The sequence below is a fragment of the Gallus gallus genome, chromosome 1 (genome assembly GCF_016699485.2).
Source record: "Gallus gallus isolate bGalGal1 chromosome 1, bGalGal1.mat.broiler.GRCg7b, whole genome shotgun sequence".
Taxonomy (NCBI): Eukaryota; Metazoa; Chordata; class Aves; order Galliformes; family Phasianidae; genus Gallus; species Gallus gallus.
Window position 1 is genome coordinate 92,002,015 of NC_052532.1, and position 23,909 is coordinate 92,025,923.

General features: G+C 44.2%; 2 protein-coding genes across 4 annotated transcripts in view; one reads left to right on the top strand and one right to left on the bottom strand.

The window, feature by feature from the left end:
• Positions 1 to 1,211: 1,211 nt before the first annotated feature.
• Positions 1,212 to 22,839, bottom strand: MAEL (maelstrom spermatogenic transposon silencer). Of its 3 annotated transcripts, XM_416657.8 has the most exons (12): positions 12,104 to 12,272; positions 11,639 to 11,725; positions 10,812 to 10,908; positions 9,057 to 9,212; positions 8,634 to 8,675; positions 7,950 to 8,077; positions 6,792 to 6,846; positions 6,120 to 6,261; positions 5,042 to 5,104; positions 3,973 to 4,105; positions 3,624 to 3,702; positions 1,212 to 2,850 (listed from the first exon to the last, which is right to left on the bottom strand). In XM_416657.8, the coding sequence occupies exons 1-12, from the start codon at positions 12,233 to 12,235 to the stop codon at positions 2,735 to 2,737; spliced, it is 1,230 nt and encodes a 409-aa protein (XP_416657.3). In that variant the 5' UTR covers positions 12,236 to 12,272; the 3' UTR covers positions 1,212 to 2,734. The 3 variants fall into 3 exon arrangements, with proteins under 3 accessions (XP_416657.3, XP_025000350.2, XP_046768744.1); XM_025144582.3 differs by lacking the exon at positions 12,104 to 12,272 and adding an exon at positions 22,558 to 22,839 and having other exon boundaries at positions 2,714 to 3,702; XM_046912788.1 differs by having other exon boundaries at positions 2,714 to 3,702.
• ILDR2 (immunoglobulin-like domain containing receptor 2) overlaps positions 21,180 to 23,909 on the top strand; it is a 38,464-nt gene continuing 35,734 nt past the window's right edge. Inside the window, exon 1 of the mRNA XM_416658.8 lies at positions 21,180 to 21,735. Coding sequence (XP_416658.6) covers positions 21,195 to 21,735 — 541 coding nt within the window. The 5' untranslated portion in view covers positions 21,180 to 21,194. The remainder of the gene's footprint in view (positions 21,736 to 23,909) is intronic.

Below are 23,909 nucleotides of genomic sequence, written 5' to 3' on the forward strand. Positions count from 1 at the left end.
TGTTGCCGACTTCCCATGCTTTCTGTGACCTTTTAAAGACAGAATAGCTTTGCAAGGATATTAGGCAGTCTTTTCAGCATCCTCAGATGCAACCTATTGTGCCCCGTGGTCTTGTATGGGTCAGGTGATCCCCAGCTTGATCTTCATCCATTGCTTTCCCTTGTTCCAAATACAGAAGTTCAAGATCTTGATAGCAAGGACTGAGGCAAAGGTAGCACTGGGGAACCATGTCACTCACAGCTCACGCTGGGGAATGGGTTCAGTCACAACATTCAGCTACAAGACCACTGTTCTCCATTCATCCTTTTACTATTAATATATCACAGCTCTTCTTCCTGACCTCGATATCCCTTACGAACATCAGTGCCACACTGGAAAGCTTTGGATTTCCAAATACCATCCCTACATGCCTGGCCAATGTTTCTGGCCTTTTCCTTCGTGGCCAGCCATATATAGACACACACACGCACATTTTGCACTACAGTGCAGTCAAGTGTTCCCTGAAAAGCCAAGACAGTCCCTGACAGATCTACCTCCATTCCTAAACTGTTATTTCACTGGGAAGGTGCTATCCTCAGTGTTCTGCCAGTCTTCCTAGACTTCTTTTAAGAGTTGTCTCCTCCCAGGGATTCCACCTCCCCCTTTCCTGCACACCCCCCAGGGTCTGCTCCCACCGCCTTCCACACTTTTCTCAGGATCTCAAGCTCCATTATTATAAAGTCACAAAAAGCAGAGGATGACACTATTTATTACAAGAATGGTGCACAATTCAGAACTGATTGGATAGGCAAGAGTTAATTATCTCACAACTCTTGTTGCTAGAGTAACAGCACCACATTTCTATTTATTCAAATCATCAGTTCCAGGAAAGACACAAAGGATGTCTTCTATCTGAAGAAGTTCACAGAACAATAAGCAAACCATTAAGGTTAATTCTGGATGCATTAGGACTAGCACCAAGTTTATTACAAGCCAATGTAAGGGCATTTGGAGCTTCTCTCTTGCCTTTCACCTCTTCATCAGGAGGTATGGGGAATAATCTGAAAATTGTAATCAGAGAAGCTTGTGGAGCTTAAGTCTGTATTCCTCTCTTGCTGCTCAGATTTCACCATCTCGAAGCATAGTAAGAAATGCTTTTAGAAGTTTCTGTACTTACATTAATATGATACTGAATAAATATTTTAAGAATGAATTCTATTCTTCAGAAGAACTGAAACATGAAACTTTTATTGTACTGACTTCTGAAAATAATCCAAAGATTACAGTTCTGTACATTCTGAAACATCAGTGCAGCCATCAACTGGAAAACTTAGAACTCAACTGTATTCCACAGCAGATAAAAACCTCTTCTACTAATAAGTAGACCTTGTTACCCTGTTACAAAGCTCCCTGATGCCTTTACGTCTGGTAAATCTCAGTCTTCAAGGTTTATTGAGCTTTAACTGGTAATGTCTAGCAGGCAGAACAACCACCTCAAAGGAAGCAAATGGAGTTAGGCAAGGAAATTCAATGACAAGAGCAAACTCTTCAATAGGATACATCAAAATGGTCCAGTGATCCTGGAAGAAGGCCCTCAAAATGGCTTTTAACAGGTTTCCAATCAAACCAGCAAGTGGCACTTTCTAAAATACTGGTCAGCACACCTGAGTTTGCTCACAGATGTGTTGATTCTTTTTCCTCCCCTCCTATCATTCCAAAGATGGAACTACTCAATTCTAAGATCCAGTTCCTAAAAGGAATGAAATTCATTTCCTCTCACAGTTAGTTGCTATGGAGATAGTATTGCACAACCGGACCTCTGCTGGAACAAGATGTAAAAAACTAAAAAAGCTCTTATTTTTGAGAATCAGTTGTTCGAAGACACATACACTAAGGAGGACATTTACATAATAGACAACTAATTAGAGACACATCCAAGATTTGCATCTCCATGAAACATCTAATTTCCCATTATTCCTGGGAATACTGGAGCTATTCCCAGTATTCCTGTCCCCTCAAATAAATACGAATGGTCTCAGTCAATTTAATAATAATAATAAATCAGCACTAATTTTAAGGAACACAAATCTTTTAATTGCTGATGCAAAGGAAAAAACAGTATCCATATTCCTGATACACAGTTTATGCCTCGAAAAGAATACTAACAGACCAATAAAACTGCCACCACACTTTTTGATAGAATATCTGCTTTTCTGCATTGAATGACTACTCGAGTTCTCAATGGGTGGAAAAAAAGACTGAGCTATCCTTTGAGACCATGACTCTTTACATTCCCCAGTGCATCCTGTCGTACCTCCACTGCTCTCTCCATCGTATTTGGAGAGAGACAGTTATGCACTGAAATATTATTTTGCACATACAGATGAGATGAAGGAGGTTACTAAAGGAAAAAAATAAAGTAAAGCAGCACTCGTTTAAAGCTGCATTGGCCACTAAAGAATTTCTAATCCAGTGATGTAGCTAAACGCTCTTGAATTTGCACTCCATCCATTAAGAAACAGAACTATCACGGCATTTTTCAGAGAGAATGCAACTTTAAAACACCTTCCTGTAGATAATGAAGAAGATTTTCTTCCCTTCAGTCCAGTAAATGACAGTTTTATCATTTTAACAAGAACTTGAACGATCAAAAGTTGCGTGTAAGATGAAAAACTGCAGTCTGGAGAAACTGCTGGTTATCTTAGGGAAACAAGGAAGAAAAAGAAATGTATGGCTGTCCTGGATTTGAAGATTTTCAGTTACTGAAAGATTTGCTTAGAGCAGGTGTACTTTCCAGCCATCGAGTAATTCCTCTTCCTCGAATGGTACTTGTTCCAAAAGGAAAACTCTTCACATCACATGGAGAATCACCTATTAAATCAAATACAGTTTACAGATGAAATTTGTATGCTGCGGAGTGGAATGCATTCAATATTTCTAACAGGAAAACTGAGAGACAGGGGTTCCGTCCTCCGCAAACACCAAGTCCATACAAGATCTCATGATTTGTATTTGGAACAGTTTGAGCATTTAATTCAGTATGTATTATCTATGCAAAAACATAAGCTGCAAACTCAGAATTCTGAAGTTATTTGTCTTGCAAACTTAATTCTGCTCCTCTTTGAAGGTTAGTCACGTATTGCACAAATGAATTGAGTGCACATACTTTGTATTAGAAAGATTTTAGCTCTGAGAAGAGGACTTGAATCAAGCACTTTTTATAGATCCAGGAGTAACAGAATACTTGCAACAGGTACCACTTGAATCCACACATACAACTCCAGAAGAGAGACAGTATTTTAAAGACGGCCCTGCCTCAAGACATCTAAGCGTGCAAGAAAGAACTTCATGACAAAAAAATAAGGTGTTACAAATCAGATAGCAACATCTGTGAGAAAATCTGATTTTGGATAGACTTTCTGACCATAGGTTTTGGTCTAGTAACAAAAGTGCAGTTATTTCATCTTCAGGAATTCAGTCAAATCTGCACCATGTACCGTTACAAACCCAGCTCATGCACAGCTGAATAAGCTTTACGCTGCTGACAAACAATAACTTCTGAGCCCAGAATTCTGAAAAAGCTGCAATTGGATCACGTTTAAATACTCTTTTTCCCTGTACAAATGGGGAAATCTCAAACTCACAACTAGAAGGGACAAGTTCTTGAACTCCACTTGGAGAATGGATGCGTCTGTCACTTCCAGAACCCCGAGCCTTCGATTCCTGCAGGAAGAAATAGGAACACTCAAAGTAAGAGAAGTCTTCTCTAAAGTGATATATGCATAACTGCTCATGATGCCTGTGAGTTATAGACAAAAATCATCACAAGATACAGCCCAATTAGAGATTTTCTCTTCTCAGTCTGCCAAGTATACCTTAAAAAAGACAGCATCCAAAAAGGAAGACAGCTAACGTGAAATTACCAAGCGTGTTCTGTCTACAGTATTTGAGTTAACTAGAAATAACACAGGAAAACAATTTAAAGAAACTGACCTGAAATCGTCCAGCATCCAGTATTACCCGCCTGAGATTTGTATTTCCATTGGAAACACAGTCTTTAGGAGGCAGGTGAGCAGCTGTCAGCGAGACTCCATACACACCAGCTAAAGATTTACTGATGCAATAACTTGACCAGGAAAACAAAGAAATCAAGAAAAGTTTTGTTAAGAGGGCTGCAATAGCTACATATGGAAGCACAGCATTCTTATATCTTCAACTGATAAAGCCACCACAGATCAAGATGCAGAGATGATGACAGAGGGAAAAAGGACACTGTCACAGCAACTAACAGCCCCGTATCTTTCCAAGTTGACCAGAATATTCTACAACTACACATGAAATTAACACAGTGACTTCCACGTGCAGTCAAATGTAACCACTTAGAAACATGAAATGCATTGCTGGAAATTTGCTTAACAATAAATATATTTCCAGCAAATTTCCAGCTTAATTATTTAATATATATATTAAATAAAAGACTATTAATTACTATTTCTCTCAAGCAGCATTACTACTACTGACTGAGATCTTAAACTGCATTTCTTTCCCAACTACCTACTTATCCTTCCCCCAGCCTAAAACAGAGAAGCTTGTCCATCTACATTATATGTAAAACAGTATAATCATAGAATCATAGAATGGCCTGGGTTGAAAAGGACCACAGCCATCATCCAGTTTCAGCTCCCCTAGAGATGGATTAAAATATTCTGAGAATTTCCCACCAAACTGAAGTTTAGTAAACCTCCAAAGAAAAACTGAATTCTAACATAAAGAATATTTATTTCAGCTCTCCAACAGTAATCACTGCCTCCACTTACTGTAAGTCAAGTGATAGATACTATTATCACATACATCACACTATACTGAGTTGCTAGTACAGCATACTGCTTTACAGTATTAGCACAAAAACCAAAGCCGAAAATAGAATAAAGTCCTGGAAGTGGAAGAAATAACTAAAACCCAAGATTTAGAATCACAGTGTTCAAAGCAGTCAGGACCAAAAAGTGTGCATAACAAAAGTGAAACGTCATCATACTGTAGGTAACTCCTGAGAAATACTCACGCGATTTTCTTACAGGACGCCAAAGCACAGCAAAGTATATCATTCTCTTCATGCCACTCACACCTTCATAAAATTAAATTGAGGTTTATTGTGTAAGTATCTACATCTTTAATCAACACAAACAGTTGGCCTAACCAGAAGGAACAGGAGCCAACATTAAAGGTTATCTTTCGTCTCAGTGATCATCAATTTAAAATTACACAGATGATCACCATTCAGTAACAGATCTAAGTGATTTATGTAGAGTTGAGACCTGTGCTTAACTGACAGCCTTTCATATACTGAGGTGGAGAGGAAAGGGGAGAAAAGAAAACCCCTACAAAATGAATTTAAAGATAATTAGAAGCTTCCCACTACAATAAACAGCAACAGTGATTACTCAGCGATCTGGAAGTCCATAGTGTAAGCAGACTTTCAGGGAAAGGTTTTAGTAGATATAAAAAAGACAGTAAATTACTATCAAATTACTAATTCTTCCTTAAAACAACAGCAGAGGAAAAGCTGAAATATTCTTATAAGTCAACTGTATCAGTGCTAAATACTCTCCTACAGCACCTCTAACGAAGCACTGTGTAAACACGTAAGGATCTGAAAGTAGTAAAAACATTACTGTTCAAGACACATAAGGAAAAGAAGAAAACCAATCCTATGAAGTACATGCATTCTAGCATTATAAAGAGCATTTCTTCAGGAAGTCAAGAGGTTTAACTTAACTCTTCAGCTTATCCCCTGCCACTAGAAAGCACACCAAGTCCATCATCACAGTGGCAGTATGAGGTACATAGTAAAAGCCAGCTTCTTGAGAGTCTGAATCTTCTCACTTGTATGACTTCATGTACCACAATGTATTTTCTTTTTTAACCCTCCTTTAAATCTACAGACTCAGCATTAAAGAGTCTCTATCTTTTTCTTTTTGAAAGACAGTATTTCACATTTCCTGCTGTAGCCATGCTGTGATAAGAAACCTTCTGATGAGATGGTTTGCTGAAGATTTTAGCCTAGCTATGCCCAAACCACACGTAAGGCACCAAGACACGTCAGGACAATACCCATTTCCACAGAAAAGAACTCAACATACCTGGTATTACTGGAAAAATCCCACAGGACAACATCTAGCTCTCTAGACACCCAAGTCTTGGATGGCTCCTTATGATATTTCTTCTGGTACAGTTTTATTACCAGGTCTTCTACAGTAAGAAGCTCCAGAGGGCTGTCAACACCTATAACTCCGAGGAAATCCACATCAGCAGAACATTCACCCACTTTTCAGCCAGTCTCTGTTCACTGTCCACCTTCTTCCACGAATCTCTAAGCTCACATAAACCTCAACAAATTATTCTAACAGTGTTACTATTAAGATCTGGCATCTTAGCAAGGCGGGTCCTATATGCTCTCTGTTTTCTACACCATATCTTACCTACAGGCCATCTTTCCTCAGAAGCTGTTAGTTCCCCCAACAATTACTCTACACCCACCTTCTCAGTAATCTCATCGCTTCCACTACTCCTTTAACTGGCTGGCCAACAGTGTACGTTGTTCCCTTTATGTGCTCATTGGCCAGTTAGCTGGCTGACCGTGCAGCATTTACGAGGAGGAAGAGAAGAGGGAGAAGCACACAAAACAGTTCTAGCTATCAGTATCAGCTTCTATGAAACCCTTGAGATCTGAACTCCTGACAAATACAGCGGTCCATGATCAGATAACCCTCCTTTCTTGGAGAAACAAAAGTAAAAAATGATTGGGTTCCTACCTGCTATGCTAGCCATTCGTTCAAGACACCAGCTGATTCGGAATCTGTCATCAGACTAGAAAAAAAGAAAATGTCAGTCACATTCAAGAACTGCATAAGTACAATATACGATTCTAATATCTGCAAGACCTCTGGCTGCACCTAAAGAAGTCATTTCCAAAACAGAAGTCCTCACATATAACCTTCCTGAAAATTACCTCGAGGAGGAATCAAATACCAAGGCAGCCTTCCAACCAAATCTCAGGAAAAATTCTGGACTAATACATGGAGACAAGTTAGCAGTTAACATATACTACAGCCATCTCCGCTAACTGCTGTATGTTATTCTTCCTCCATGCACAGCACTTGTATTTACGTATGGAGCCCAAGATCTAAATCCTCCACGCCTGCTATGAATTTACTAACATTAGGCTCAGGGGGAATAAAACAATTAAATATATAGTCGACACGAGACTTAAATTCCTCTGAACCCCAACGTTTTGTTTCACTCATTGGCAACTCAATGAAACGAGCAAAAATAAGATGTATGGTATTCTCATGTGCAAAGTCATTAAAGTTTAAAAAAAACCTTAGAAAAGTGAGATTATCTGACTATTACCCAGCACAGTCAAGTTAAGTACAATCTTAAAAACTCAAAACAGTGTCAGAACATTCTGAAATGTTCACCAATAGACTAAGAGCCAGACGTACATGTTGTGAATAAGAAGGCAGAAAACTGTGCGTCTCTGGTTCATAAAAAGGTTAGCTTCTTTTACTAACAGTGCAGGAGTTTGTATGGGTGGGTAGGTGGGGGAGCAAAAAAAAAAAAGCCAACACACACAAAAAAAGGAAGTTTGCTTATTTAGGTTCAGTATAATTTTTGATCCGTACAAAAAACTGGAATTGATTTAAAAAAAAAAGGTTTTGATTGCCAAACTTCGGAAATTAGTTCAGTTTTGAATGAACTTCCTATAATGGAAGTTCATTTCTTCCTATAATGGAACAAGGAAACTTTGGGAAAGAGCATTTCCCTTCCTCCCACCCCTCCCTCCCCCCCAGTTACTCACTTGCACACAGAATATGCAGAAAATGCTTTTAGAGCCAAGTCTCTCCTTGACTATCCACCGGAAGAGAATGTAGGTTTTGATTTTGAGTGCCTTACTTTGACCTTGACCATACCTTGCAGTAAAAACGAGGCCAAGCACCTTTGGCTGGCTGGGCAAACTGAAGAAGTTCACGTATGACCACTGGATAGCAAGTACGTGAAAGATGAAATCCAGATATAGGGATCTTATGAGTAGCATCACCTAACAAAAGGTAAAGTGGGAAAAAAAACTTTTACTTATGAGAAATTCTGTTTCTTAAAACAATGTCATTCCGCCCTCCTTTGTAGTTTTTGATTTATGTATACATGTACTTAAACATACACATGCCTCTTCTTCCCTACAGGCAGCATGTGTAATTGTAGTTATCAAAACCTTATTTCTTGCAAAAGTCTAGCAGTCTGCGCTGTGAGCAGACACATGCACATTTATCCCTTTTGAGTGGCCATTACTTATATATTTGACATAGGATAACATGGGCCAAGTTTGTTGTCCACAAACACAAGGGGAGGAAGTGTACTAATAGAAACAGATAAAAATCTGTAACAGCAGTGAAGAGCTCTGCCATCTGAGGCTACAAGAAACAAGCAAGGTGACTGCAACAAGCTATTCCGTCACCTCTTTCTCTTCACAACCTGAGAGGAAGTCCTCAGAAGGAGAAACTTCCTGGGAAGAGTTACAAAACAATTGGATACAGACCAGATAAGCTGAGTCCAAAACTGTAAACCATTGCATACCACTCTTCTCCACTGATACTCACTAGCAGCCTGGCAGTGGTACCGATAACCACGTGGCGGTACTTCTGCAGAAAAACATGAGGGATGGAAGGAAAAGAACAACCATCATCCATCATCACAGTGACAGATCCTTAACTGTGAACTAGGCAGTACATTTTGATTTAGAGAAAGAAGCAGCTACACTTTCCCCCACGGCCTTGTACAAGCATCACAACTATTCCTGAAAAAATAACTTTCAGTCGCATTCATTTGAAGAAGAGTACATTGCACTGCATTCATGTGTTAAGTCAGAACAAACACTGTTCTGTTCCACTTGTAGTCAAAGAAATAAGCCTATCTTAATACCAGAAATTTAATCTGTGCAGCGGTAACCGGCACTAGAGAGCTTCCCTCTCAACCCAGAGGGAAGATGAACTACTTCCGGGCTACCCTTCCTTGGAAATCACCTGAATCTATGAAGTGATGGAAGTCAGCCATTATGCCTTCCTGCAGGGAGTACTTGACACACCCGATTTCACAAGGGAGGAAGCGCTGGTCACAGTGGGACGGCAGCTTGCCGTGACTGTAAACATTCAGGAAATAGAAGGTGTCTGCAAGCACGGCTGAGAGGAAAAAAATAGATATCTAAGCAGATTATACTATACATTATGTAAGCATATAAAGTGTGAAGAGGCCTAGAATCCAACACCAAACACTATTCCTTTTTACAATGGGTCTCTGTTTACCCCTTAGGAAAAAACAATCAGTAACTGCAAAGTACTTCTACAAGCTCCATTCAGTAACTTGGATAAATTAAATGAACTGGAAACCTTTGTGTAAAAGGAGAAGGGAAGAATTCTACTAACTGAAAGGATCACCTGTGCTCACTGAATGAGCTCCCAAAGAAGAGAAGAACATCCAAAAAAAGCATTACAAAATAAAACATCTTTTATTAATTTTCTAAGACCAAACAATGAAAAATACATTAAATAATGCCTAATAGTCACAAATCCTACATAACATAAATATAACAGATCCTACATAAGTTCTTTCTTAAGTTTAAGGCAATACCTACCCTTAAACTCTGCCCCTCATCAAAACAATCAAACAGAAACCTTTACTTGTTCTACTAAAGTGATGTAGTGGTCCAGATTCTATGGTGTTCAGCCCCACCCGTCCCAAGCTGAGTTCTGGCACTACTTTACAGGCATCTTAATCTCTACAAGCTGCAGTGGGAAAGGAGAGATACCTCCTGAGTGGCAATCTTTTCACATTAAAACAAAACAAAAAAACCTCACCTGATAAACGTATAGGTAACCATGCAGGACTTTTACTATGAAATAATAAGGATCAGAATCAGAAAACATATCTCAGACTCAGCTGAAGGATTGATTACGCCAGCTCAAGTCACCATGATCCAAATTACATCATAGTGACAGCTGAGCAGATTCTGGCAGTGAGAAAGCTAATAGACATTACACCTTTTAAACAGAGCTACTCTTTTCTGACTTTCTATAACCATGACATGTTCAAGAGATTATTTAGGTAAAAGGCCTGAGCAGAGACCCAACAAAACAGCACAGGTAAAGTTTCTATTAACTGGCTACTTCCAAGTGCTACCATCTATCATTTTCCAGAATAAAATACTACAGATGTGTTTGTTACTTAATTCTAATCAAAACATCCATTTGAAGACAATGTACAGACAGGAAAGCTTGGTTTTCAAGAGTTCTCTCAAGAAGGAAACTAGCCAGGACATTACACAAGTACTGACCAAGTACGCATCCACTCTTACTTTATTGCAGAGGTCAGGAAACCATTTAATGCAACACCTATATGACATAAAGTTTGAGCTCCTCGTCCTTGGATCTTGATATCAACATTCTATTATCCTGAACTTGGATTAGGCCTTGTAAATCACACGTCAGAGCTGAAAGCCTTGAGAGAACTGTAAATAAAAGTATTAGTAGCTATACTCCCATTAAGCTAAAAGAAAAACAGAGGACATAGTTATTTCAGGGGATGCAGAGGAGCATTTGCACTGACTTCCCTCTACACAAGGAAAGATCTTTGCAGGCCTAAGTCATCACTAAGAACAAGCACACACTTGACACAGATAACTGTTGACAAAATGAAAACAATCTTTGCATAGGTACCAACCAGAATATCTTTACAAGCCAAGCTTTCATCTAGCAGTATCAGCTACTCTAAGATTACCATACCCTGATCACTCATCCACGATATAGCAGAGGCATCAAGAAGAGATGTCACTCTGTACACCTCTGTAGTCACACCAGCCGGTACTGGATTATTAAGCATCTAGAAAAGATGAGAAAACTCAAAATCAACGAAGTTACTTAACTTCCAGTAAAGTTCACCACCTTCTATCACAGAAACATGGGATGTCTACTGCTCATTATAGCTAGGTGGAACAAATCTTTAGTTTATATACAAGTGCCTGCAGACTTGCAGGCTAAGGCAGGATTACTACCAAGAGACTGTCATTTTAGAACCTCAACCTGCACAGCTGGAAAGAACTACAGCTAAATTTCTGAAATGTTATAGAATTATTTAAAAAGTTCTATTTTGTTACAGTTTAACTACTTGTTGCATGGAGGAAAGTTTTCAGACTGAAATTTTGAGCAATCCCTGTAATCCTGATGAAAAAACTTGAGCCACTCATTTGCCTTTGATTAGGAAAGGTCTTCATGAAAAGCTGATAAAGCCCCAAGTCATCAGATTGTTCTGCTACTCTGCAATCAAGACAGGCTGGCAGGCCTATTAGTAAAGCACCGCACATCCACACATAAGCATTAAGCTTTTTGGGTGGCTGAAAGATTTGGGCAGATGCCCAGAAACCAGAGAGGCTTACACAATGCAATCTAGGCCTAAATTGCGAATAACATCCACATTCAGACACATGAATTCCAGATAATTGTCCTTGCCTGACAAGGGCCGATAGTTATCAGTTTACACTACTTAAAAGGAGGAATTAGTCCCATTGAAGCAAACACCACTTCCCAAGAGGCGCTCCTTTCTAAGCCCTTACCTCCTTCGCCGCCTTCTGAAGGGATTTCTTTTCATTCCACTTTTGAGCTTTCTCTGCATAGAACATCCTCTCCTCCACCGTCAGCAGCTTGAAGCAAAGCGAATTATCAACGAGTTTTTTTTTTACCGCTTCCTTCAGTAATCCCACAAATCAACAGAACATTTCGACACTTCCAAAAGGAGGCTGTCAATATTTCGCAAACACTGATAACTATTATCCTCCAACCCAGCGGAAGGTTTTCGGTAGTTTCCTCCCTCACGAAGCCATCGGGCTTTGACGCAGGACAGCCCACAAGCACATGCTCCCGCAGCGCCTTTTGAGGGCCCACAGGTGCTTTCATCCCACAGATTTCTTCTCCTGAGCCCGCTCCCCCAGCCAGGAGTGCCCCCTCTCCCACCCCCTGCTCTGAGACTAAACACCATTCACCCCAAGCCCTCTCCCCTGAAGGACGGCCCTTCCCCTCACCGCCCACTCCTGGGTGAGGTGGGGAAAGCCATCGACCACTCGGGCCACGGGCAGGCCGCGCTGCTGCAGCACGGGCAGCCGGTCACGCACGAAGAAGTAGTAGGCGCTGCGGGAGCGCTGGGAGCGCGACATGGCGGCCACCCGCCTCGACTCGCCTCGCCGCGACGGCGCTGCTGTGGGCGGCCCGGGGAGCGGTGGGCCGAGAGGGGCGGAGAGCTGACCGAGCAGCGCGTGCTCCTGCTTTCCTTTTAACGTGTGGGTGGTGCCGTCTCCTGGAGGTCGGCGACGGCCGCACGCAGCCCGTGCCGGCGTGCTACTCAAGGGGCACCTCAGGGTGTCGGCTGTTGCAGAGCGTGGCAGGTGGCTTTTCTTTCCGTTTTTCCTTTGGATTGTTTGTGACTGTGAGCACTGAACGTCAGGTTCAATAGGTCTTCCGGCATCTGCCAAGCCGGAAACCAAACAAAAATACAGTCTCCTATTGCTGGTGACTGCATCTCATGCACACCATGAGGTGTGGTCTTCATGTGGACACAGTGCTGTGTTCCCAAATGACAAACGAGGGCTTTCCAGTGAGGTGTACTTTGAGAAAGAGGTGCGTGCTGCCAAAGGGAGCACAGGACAGCAGCGAGGAGCAGGGCCCTGAGGGCTCTGAAAGGCAGTAATGGCCTCAGCAGCTTCCCTAGGACTCAGTGCATGTTCTGCCCCTGAGCTGGAGCTCCACTTAAGCTTGGGCCTGGGCACCAAACAAAGAGCAGCCTCACACGAGAGGCCTGAGTTTGGTCTTGAGATACATAGCAGAAGAGTGGAGGAGCTGAGATGGCATGCATTTGCTGGGAAAGGCAAACTTGCTTATTAAAAATACTTGGGGAGCTCGTGTGTAAAGGCCATAGAAGGAATCCCACAGATGGAACCCCTCCCCTACAAGGACAGGTTGAGAGAGCTGGGGCTGTTCAGCCCCGAGAAGAGAAGGCTCCAGGGAGGTCTGAGAGCAGCCTTTCAGTATCTAAAGCAAGAGCTGTAAGAAGGAAGAGGACAGACTGTTTAATAGGGTCTATGATGATAGGACGAAGGGAAATGGATTCAAACAAAAAGATTTAGACTAGATATAAGGAAGAAGTTTATTACAGTAAGGGTGGTGAGGCACTGTAATGGGTTGCCCAGAGAGGTGGTGGATGTCCCGTCCCTGGAGACACCCAAAGTCAGGACAGACGGGGCCCTGAGCACCTGATGGAGCTGAAGGTGTCTCTGTTTATTGCAGGGGAGTTGGACTAGATTTCTTTTAAGAATCAAACCATTCTATGATACTGTGTTTTACAAAACTGAGGCATCTGTATAGACTCTTGGTGGTGTTTTTTGTTTTTTTTTTTCCTATTTAATCTATCTCATTGAGTACCTGATACTTTTTTCACCGAAGGTTTGCACGCTGAGCCACAGTTCAAATAAGATAAAAGCTGGAAACAGTCAAACACACATCATCGTAGTGAGCAGCATGAGTTGCTTGCTCCCTTAAGTTTTCTGTTGATCTCTCTCAAAAAGAAAGTGATTCTCACTGGCCATGATATATTAAAAAATAAAGGGAAATAAACAGGGCAACAGCCACAATTGGCTGTAGAAGAAAATTTAATCAGCTAACAGAAGGGATTGTGAAATATGATTGCCTGCAGTAGAAGACCGTAAGTTTGATCTGAAGCAGGGTAACTGAAATGGCAGTGTCAGCATAAGATCTGATTAAATTCTGGCCAGGTTTTTCTTCTCCTACACGTGTGATGTCTACCACATTCCTCACTGTTCCCTTTGTCTACGGGGACCATTTTGATAGGGAATCGTCTTCAGGATGCGATAGCAGTTCCTGCAGAGCCTGTGTGGTGTAGCAAAACAAGAGTCAGCTCACTGCTTCTCATGCAGCCAACTTAATTGAAGGTGCTCCAGCCATCTAAACAAAAACGTAGCCCTGACTTGGAAGATTCTTTTCAATTCTCTACCTCAGAGTACACTTGAATTTACTGTAAACCTAGACATGAGGATCAAAAATACTGCTCAAGACTTTCATGTGTTTCCAAATCATTGGACAGCTCTGCCTTCTCCCCTCAGTCTAGCTTCCTTCCTCTTCTGTCTAGGTAACTGAGTCTGCTTAGCTCCAAAGGAGGTAACCACTGTCTAGGCTTAAACCATTAACTGAGCTAATTGTGTTTGTCACTGCTGGAACTGCTGGCAGATAAGGTCAGATCAGATTGCTTTTGCATCTCACTGGTGGCTGGTTTCTCAGACGGTTAAAAAAGGCTGATGCAGTTTAGTCTTCTGGAGGCTCTTCAGTCTTGCTCAAATCCAATGAAACAGTTTATTTTATGCTGTTTGTGAACCACTTAATAGATTTGCTGTTAAATTTACAGGAAGAGCCAATCACATTGCTAAAAACATATAAAACCTTGATGTGAATTCAATGAGAATAACTTTTTAAAGTCACTATCGCTCTTGTGCAAAATCATTTATATCCCAGGCTAGTTCCTGATATATTAATACCAAATCTCTCAAGAGAGACTGCAAGAAATAACTCGTATCTTTTAAATAGGAATTCTGCAGAGTCTAGTTTTCTGTCCCCAAAGGTGAATATTACTGTTGTATTACTGTGTGAGTTGTTGCTAGGAGTGAATCTGTGCACGTTTGCTTCAGTTTTCTTCACACCGTGTTCTTTTCTCTCATGCAGTTTTGTGACCCACCCTTTAACAGCCCATCCTTTAAAAAAAATCAGATAACGTGTGCATCATCTCTGAAAAAGACAAGGTTGCAATAATAGCTCCCCTAGGGCTAGAGGTGTGGTTGGAAAATAAAATTCATAAGCAATGAGGAGAGAAAGGATTTTCCTACGCAAGCTTAAGGAAGAGGAAAAAAGAGAGAAGAGATCATCTTTGGAGCACAGTGTCATCAGTGTTCTTGGCCTCGGCCCTGGGAAAATCCCCCTGTGATTGAAATGGAAACTCATGTTTTAACTATGCAATTGTCTGCTGTTTATCTTAGCTGGCAAAAGAGACCTTTAGACCATTTATGCTGATTTGTAAATAACTTTTGTAGCACTGGGGCCATTCCAGGGGATAAAAGCAAGGTTTGTGCCAATGTTTATATATTACTTTTTCACTAAAGTACTTAATTCAGTTAAATTACTCAATATGCCAACATTTGACTTTTAGATCTCTGGCCTTGGAAACGCAGCTCCAGAACTGGGGACCTGTGCCTTCCCATCAGTGTATGGAGTTCATGTCTCAAAATGTGGTTGATGCAGATCTAAAAACTGCCTGGAACTTTGCTGCCACTAATGCTTCTTCATTCATTCAGGATTTATGGCAATGACCTTCTTTCCAAGATACAGTAGTTCCTCAGAAAGAACAAACAAAGTTATTCTAAAAAACATGGCAGCAATTCCATTTGCTGTTACCCAGTGATCTGCTGCTCTGTGTCTAGAGCACTTTCCTCCAAAATGAAATGTTTGGTGTTTATATTAGGGGAGTATACTGGACAAGATCCAGTAGCCTGCTTCTCCTGGGTTCTTGCCATCAGAAGTGTACCACCACCACCCAGTTCCAAAGCCAAACTACCTCCTTATCCCTCTGTTTTCCCACACTTGTTCCTTCCCACATCACCTAGCTCCTTCCCTTTCTCTGACTTTGATTCTTCCCCTAGACATCCCACAACAAGTCCTGTGCAGTTCTGAAATGCTCTTGGTCTGCATATTCTTAGTATGCAACATCCCTCAGTCCAAAAGTTGATGTGTTGATTTGATCAGATTTCATGCCTGAACCCTGGCACTGGGGCTGCTCTGGAACAGTGTTGGGAAGGGTTCAGACAGGTAGTCCTTCCCCTTGGTTCTTGACTTGACTTCCCACCTGCTGCTGTGTCCCAGTGCTCCACAGGACTTGTGCAAGGAGATTTCAATGGGCCGATGGCTTTTGCGATGGGCTGCGAAGGAGTCGGAGCAGGATATTATTTGGCTACCTCCGTGACACTGCCTTTCTGTACTCCTTTGTGGGTGTGCAGATGAGCTTTTACGTTATTTTGCAGTTTGTCTTTCTCAAACTGGTTATGGAGATTTTAGGTTTATGTTATTTTCCCTGGAGAGTGATACAGAATGGGAACTTTGGTTTTCTAGTCCTATAATTGCTATTGTTTCATATGTAATGCTTGTGCTTTTCAGGAATCATAACCTGCAGGCTTCCCCTTCCCCAGACAGTGACTTAGAGTAAGCTATAGAAGTCAGCTTTCTGTTGGTCTTACTCCTGACCTAATGAATCCTGGGTTCACCTATGTGTTCAGGGCAGTCTGAGTGTACAGAGAAGCAGAAGTGTAACTGTGTTGACTTTGACATTACATGTGTGCTTTTGGTCTCCAGTTGCTGTTGAATGAGGGGTTTTAAGACTGTAGTTCTACGGTTAGGTACCAGAAATTTTCCAAAGCCTTGTTTTGGATTTGGCCTTACGTAGAGTGATTACAGACCTGTCAGACCAGCAGGGATCCCAGGCAGAGGAACAGAATCACTAACATAGGAGTTGCTTCAATAATGAATTAAGGAAAACTAACGCAATTAATGTCAATCAGATGGATTTGAAGAAAATATTTTTTGTCACATTAGTTTCTAATTGCATCAAAGACATATTAAGTGTGGTTACTAAAGGTAATGCATTCAGACACATTTGAGCCATCTAACTTGACCACATAACACTAAATCAAGCAAACGGAATGATCCAGAGACAATCTGGTCCCCAGTAAATGAGTTAGAACATTAGCTTAGGATGTCTCAAAATGTAATTTTAAACGAGGAATTGTTATTGCACATTTTCAGCAAGATCGCTCCATTTCTTGGCTGCATACTGCTGAATGTTTATTAATAACTTTGCAGGTAACACGCAGTTGCCACAGATACTTGCAAATGATACAGAGATGGGGGGATAGTTAATAATGAGGGCGAATATCCATCAATAATAATCAAAAATAATGAGCAGAATATCCATCAAACTGGGTCCCTCCATGTGATGTGACGCCCTGTTAAAAGGACTAACAGTGCAATCTCTGGAAGGATAAACAAAGAAATATCAGGCAGTAGTGATGTTGATGTAGTATTTCTGCTTTCTTACTTCTAGCCTCTGTGCGTAGGATGCTCTCCAGATCTGGCATTAGCTTCAGAATACAGAAAAATACCACATCTGTTGAACTTTCAAAGAGAGCGCTAAACGGTGCTTTGATCACAGTCATTGCCTCTGTCAGAAATCCCTTAAGAAGACCCTTCCATCTGGAATGGCACTACTAGGAGCTAAAGTTAAATGAAATTAGGGGCAGGATGAGGTCCCTCAGAACCAAAATTAGTTTGTGGTTCTAACAGATATGCTGTAGTTCAAACAGGATGTAGAGAGGCAAAGTGATATGGCCTGTTAGATTAAGAAAGCTGGATTAGACAGTCACAGAAGTCCACTTTGTGAATTCCAGCTCCTGAAGGCATTTGTGCTGTCACAGTTTCTCTCTAGCCAACAATCAGAGACAATTTGTTATCTCCTTGGCTCTCTGTAACTGTGCAAGAAGAGTGTGTCTTATTCCCATTCTGTGTAATTTTTAGTTGAGTGACATGCAAAAGATGAGCTGGGAGGATTCGCTTATGATCATGTACCCGTATACTAACCTCACAAAACATTGCAGCTGATGTGCACTTAGTGTTTTACTTATTTGAAAATTTCAGGTTCACTGTGTCTAACTAAGAATTGGGGGCAGCACGGGAAACTTATATGGAGTGAATATCAGAGCCAGAGGTTTGTTTTCTTTTTTAGAATGCTGAATTTATATTATAGAGATCAAGGCTCGTTAGAATGAGAAAATAAAGCTTCCCCATTAACTATTCTGAATGTTAGTTGGTACAAATGGCATGGTTAAGAAGAAAAGCAGTTTATATATCACGCAATCCTGACGTTAATGGGAAGTAAAAGCTCCATATTATTGTGCAATCATATGTACCCAGGCAGTTGAGAAAAAAAACAACAAAATATACAGAGAGCACATATATTTCAGTGATGTCTTGCTGTGAAGCTATCAACAATTAATAGGAGACTCTGGAGTAACAGAGAGAATGAGGAAAAGTTTTAGTTAGTAACTATTCTGAAGAAACTCAGTAAATGCTATGATTTGATGATGTGTCACGTAGTCCCTTCTGTAATGTGCTGGTCTCAGTACTAAATCAAGAGAACGGTGCCTAATGGCTGAATCTAGTACAACATCCCAGAAAGCTGTCGAAATCACTGTTTCTATGGAAATTTCTACCACGGAAATCCAGGGGACTGAATGGATGTGCAGAAGTACTCATGAAGAAACGCACTTTCATGCAACATGTAGGGTTTTCTGGTATGTTGCTGAGACGGGTCGTTGTGAGCGAAGCATTGGCATGTGTCCTTCCAGATGTTGGAAACATTAAAAAGCTGACTGCTTATCAACAAAGGAAATGACCCCAAAACACTGGTAATGGAAGATCAAAGGAGGGAGAGAAATTAAGTAGTTGGCAAGAAGACAGAAGAGCTATGGGTAGCGGCAGCATGAGTAACAAGAAGAGAATTTGTTTCTGTATTGTTCAGCTGAATTGTTCATGGTCCCATTGTTTACAGAAGCACTGCAAGCAGTGTTGAGGTATCACTTGTATCCCTGCTGTAGAGTGGTATTCTTCCAGTTCAGTCTCAGGCTACGTTTTTCAGGACAGAAATAGGGAGCTTGGTCATGCATTATCAAGGTTGGAGAGAGATGAAGATTGAAGCCGTTTGATTGAATCACAGCATCACAGAATGGCCTGGGTTGGAAGGGACCTCAAGGATCATGAATCTCCAACCCCCCTGCCAGGCAGGGCCACCAACCTCCCCATTTAGTAGGCCAGGTTGCCCAGGGCCCCATCCAACCTGGCCTTGAACACCTCCAGGGATGGGGCATCTACAGCCTCTCTGGGATTGAATGTTGTTTTTCAGAGCACAGGTAGTCCCTGCAGTGGGTGGAAGTGATCTGGCTAATTCCTTAGGAATTCACCTGCTGTCTGAAGGTGAAATGGGGCTAACTGTGCAGCTTTCTGTCTCCAAGAACAGTCTAAAATGAAGGACAACAACCCTACATTATCTATTAAGCCAGCTCAGAAGTTGTAATTTTCAGATGAAGGGTTTGCGGAGATCCGGAACATCTATTCAAGGCTCAGGCATCCATCATATGTGTGTGTATATACAAATGACAGCTCACGTTACATTAAAAAGAACCGTACACCATGTTTTAGTATATGAACATTTCAAAGCAGCTATAAATCCAAAGTTACATGCAAAACAATGGTGCTTCCACGTATTGAAAATCTTTCCTTCCTTTGTTGTGAGTCAAAAGCTTAGCTAAAATGTTGTATATGCCAAATTTATTTGGAAAAGCTGGAGTAGATTAAAAAAAAAGAAAAAAAAGCTAGGAGTAGCTAACAATAGTGACACATAAGAGATTGTGCTACTCCCAGCTTTTAACCTATGAGATAATTCCAGATCAACATTGTCTCAGGAAACTGGATCGGCCTCCTGCCCAACTAAGTCACGGAAGGGGAAGGCGCAGGGATTTCACTTGAAGCATTGAGGGTTATTAGGCAAAATGCTTGAGGGAGGGAGAAATAGTAGCTTCATGTTCACTTATTAGGAGGCTTAGTTCAGCCAGTACAAGCCTTCATGAATTATGTGGCATATATATTGAATCCTGACAAGGTGGGGGCCCTCAGATAATCTGAGTTATCATGCCCTCCACTTGAGTTTTCATGAATCTGTGTATTTCCTGAGTCTGAAGTTACGGCTCTAAGAAGAGTTCCTACTTTGCCTTTCACCTGCAAACATGCAGGAAGGTCATTGGGTGTCCGATCCCTGTAGGCCAAAGGAGATCAGCCCTGAGTACTGGGCCTATGTGCCTTATTTAGCATGGTAGGGTCTTAGTTCTTCATTGTGGCCTTTAGCTAGCACTGCAAAACAATTAAGCTTACACTGGGAGGCATTCAAGGCTGGGTTGGACGGGGCCCTGGGCAGCCTGATTTGGTGGGTGGCAGCCCTGCCCATGGCAGGGGGTTGGGACTGGGTGGGCTGCGAGGTCCCTTCCAAACTAATCCCTTCTATGATGTTTTGGATTCTATGATGTATCAGATCAGAGAGACCTTCTGACTCCCATGAGGTCAGGACACTAGCTGGAGATGGGTGTGTATTTCTTTATAAACAACACTGAATAAAAACAAACTATGCGGAAAGTATTTTTAAATAACATTGAGTTGCTGGGAATAAAGCACTTAAAAACAGGCTGTGCCTGGGGATCATCTCCTCACCCCATTCCAGTTCAACTACATCAACAGAAGGACTACAACTATTCAAAGAACAGCCCAAATGTTTCAGCACATCTTTTATCACAGCAAATATGCCGTTTTGCTTTCTCGCTTGGAAATCAGGGATCTCTTTTTATTTGCTGTTTTTGAAAAAAAGTCTATCTCGCCTGCAGTCAACTTCAGCCTGAAAGGTATGCAATTGAAAAACACCTGCTGGAAGTATCTTAGTTGTAGTGAGGGCACCACTTGCACCCTGCCTGTAGCAGTGGGCACACCCAGCACGGATGTGCTAGAAAATCAGCATCCGTTGTGTTCTTTGACGCACTGGAACAGGTTGCCCAAGGAGGTTGTGGATGCCCCATCCCTGGAGGCATTCAAGGCCAGGCTGGATGTGGCTCTGGGCAGCCTGGTCTGCTGGTTGGCGACCCTGCACACAGCAGGGGAGGTTGGAACTACATGATCGTTGTGGTTCTTTTCAACCCAGGCCGTTCCATGATTCTCTCTGGCACATTCCTTAGGGGTGGAGGCTGAAGGCTGCTCCCATGTGGATCACCGACATCTGCAGAATCCAAACTTCGGTTCCAAATGCAAGCCCAGCCCCTGAAAGAAGTACAGCGTGTATGCATTTGGGCCCGCGTTGGTCAGGGCTGTTTTGTGGCACAGCAACATCCACCCTTCAAACAGCTCCCCATGAGAACTTCCAGCCCCGTCCAACATCGTGTTGGCACCAACACCCAACGCCCCACGGCTCAGATGTCGGTCTCTAACAGCCAGAACACCTCCTCCTCGTGTAAAGTTAGATCTCCTCTGGATCTTAAAATCGCAGCGATTGGTCGCGGTGCGAGTGGAAGCCCGAGGGAAACGCTGCACTGCAACAGTCTGCTCTCGTTTCCCGAGGTACGCGCGGTTAATTCGGGGGCACGGATGATTGGAGCGGACATTTTTAGCAGCGAAGCCGCGGGCGCGGGGAGTTGCGGAGCAGCGCTGCAGTGGGCACCTGACGAACGAGCGCCGCTTCCCTCGGCCCCAGCCCCGCGGATCCGCGCCCCCCGCCCGCGCTATCCCCGCCCGGCCCGGCCCGGCCCCGCGAGGCGGCCCCCAGCCGGCAGCCGGCGGCGGGGGAGGAGCGGAGCTGAGCTGAACGGAGCGCGGCTACGCGACGCGGCCTCGCCGCCGGCTCCTGGCAGGGCAGTCCCGGTCCTCTCCCGCCGCCCCGCGGCATGCTCGCCCGGCCCGGCCGGCGGGAAGATGGGTGGGCGCCTCCTGGGCTGCGTCGTGCTTCTGTGGCTCGCAGGTACGAGCGGCTCCGCGCGTTGGGTTGAGCTGGGGTCGGGGGGCCGTCCCGCGGGGCAGTTTGCGGACACTCGGCCGGGAGGGCGCGGGGGCGGCTCGGGGTGCGAGGGTCGGCTGCCGCCGCGGGGAGGGAGAGGAGCGCGACGGCGGGAGCCCGGGGGGGGCCGCAGTGTCCTTGGCTGCGGGCGGTGGGGACGGCGGCCGGGAACAATTGGAGGAACTTCTCCTCGGTCCGGCGGGGTGCGCGACGAGAGCGCTGCCCTGCGACTCCGGGGCGGCCGTGCCCGGGCCTCCGAGAGCCGGACGGGACCGTTGCTCCTGCCCCGGCCGGCTGCCCGAGGGCGACGGGCGCGGGGGAGCAGGGGGGCTCCGGTGTGGGAAGAAGGTCGGGAAGGGGCTGTGAAGGGTCGGGCGGGGAGGAGAGAAGAGGGCGCAGGGCAGCCTTTGCCTGCTTCGAGCCGGGCACGGGAGGCTGTGGAGGGCTGCGGCAGGCTGGCTGCCAGAGAGGCGAAGGAGCGGGAGCGCTCCCGATTTCACACCGGTATTTCACACCGCCGCCCGTGAATCCCACAGAAAAGACCTCAGGCTCTTCCTCTTCGGATTTAGGATTCGCAGGCGGTAAATTCGGCTTTTAGTCATAACACCTCTCCCACCGCCCACCCACCCCTTCCATTGCTCTCTGGCTCTGAGTCATCCCCAGCCTGCCTGCTGCTCCCTCCCAGCGCTACACGGCCTCAGCTGGGGCCTCGCAGCTCCCGGCCCGTCGCCCCCTCCCCGCTTCCCTCCCCCCCCCCCCCCCCCGTTTGGCCGCTTCTGAGTGTACCCCACTCGGTCTCCTCTCTCTCGCCGCAGCGGCTGACGAACAGCATCCAGGGGCTGGTAAGAGCGCAGGGCACACATAGACGTGACTTCACATTCCTCTGTCTCCTTAAAGAGCTTCGTTATCGGCAAACGTCTGGCTAGATCAGGACCTCTCCGTCAGCCTGCTGACACCTTTCCCCGCCATTGAAGGCAGACACCGCTCAGAGCCCGCTGGGGCTGTGCGGAGCCGAAGGAGAGCTCCCAGGCTCTCCTCCAGTCCTCCAGGCAGGCAACAGGTTACTGCGCGGGGATGGAGCAGGCACCGTGCTTTGCTCAGCCAAGAGCAAGCAAATAAGCAAAGGGCTGTGTGTGTGTGTGTGCACAGACAAGGGAGAGAGGCTGGCAAACACAGACTCAGGATTGCCGAATGGCTGTGCGAAGGAATGAGAGGTCTGTCTCGGGGTAGAGAGCCCGCATCCCGCTGGAGGTAGTTGTGTTCCGAGGTAGTGGAGTGGGGGTGGGAGCTGGAGGGCTTGAGGCAGGGAGAGCGGGACGGGGAGACAAAGGGGAGTGAGGGAGAGGGAGGTCTCGCCCCATCACTCCTCTCCTCCCCCCCTCGAGATGGGCTGAGAAGTTCCCAATCAGCGCTCGCAGCTCCTTCCCCCCCAGCGACTGTTCTTCCTTGTCCGTCCTTTGTAGTTAGTTTTTAGCTCTTGCGTTTATCTTTTGTCTCCTTTCACACGTCGTGACTTTCTGCAAGCTCAAAAAATCCCCTGCAAAGTGCGGTGGGTTTGGTTGGGCTTCCCTCCCACGAGGTCATTTTTTTTCCCCAGTAACTTAGTGCTCAGTACCTGTTTACGCTTCTGCACGGAAGGGCCGCTGCAATGCCGTTCTGTAACACAGGGGTGGGTGAATTTCCTACCCTTACTTTGTCAGCCACAGTTCAGAAGGGGCATGCTGGAGCATGGCTGTGCTTTGCCCTTCCATGGCCTACAGAGCAACCTCCCTGGGATGTGACACACAGTCCTTGGTATTTCAGGGCTATGGACTTCTCCAGTGAAGTTGAGAGCGTGGGACATCGGGTTAACGGCATCACAGGGAATGGGAATAAGTAAAGAAATCTGAGTCTGCTGCTCAGTATGCAGAGCCTGAGCTGTATCCCATGTGGAGAGATTTCATATTGAGGTTCTGTGCTGCGAGTGTTGCCTCTGCTTTTTTGCAACTTTGGTTTTGTTCCGTTACAGGTTAAGCAGTCTTGGAGAAGAAATCCTATTTTGCTTTGGAGCTGTGTAAAGTGCTCTGCTTCTATTTCAGCTGCAGCTGACCTATTTAGGCATTGGTTTCCTGCTGGCTACAAGAGTTGGCATTTAGTGG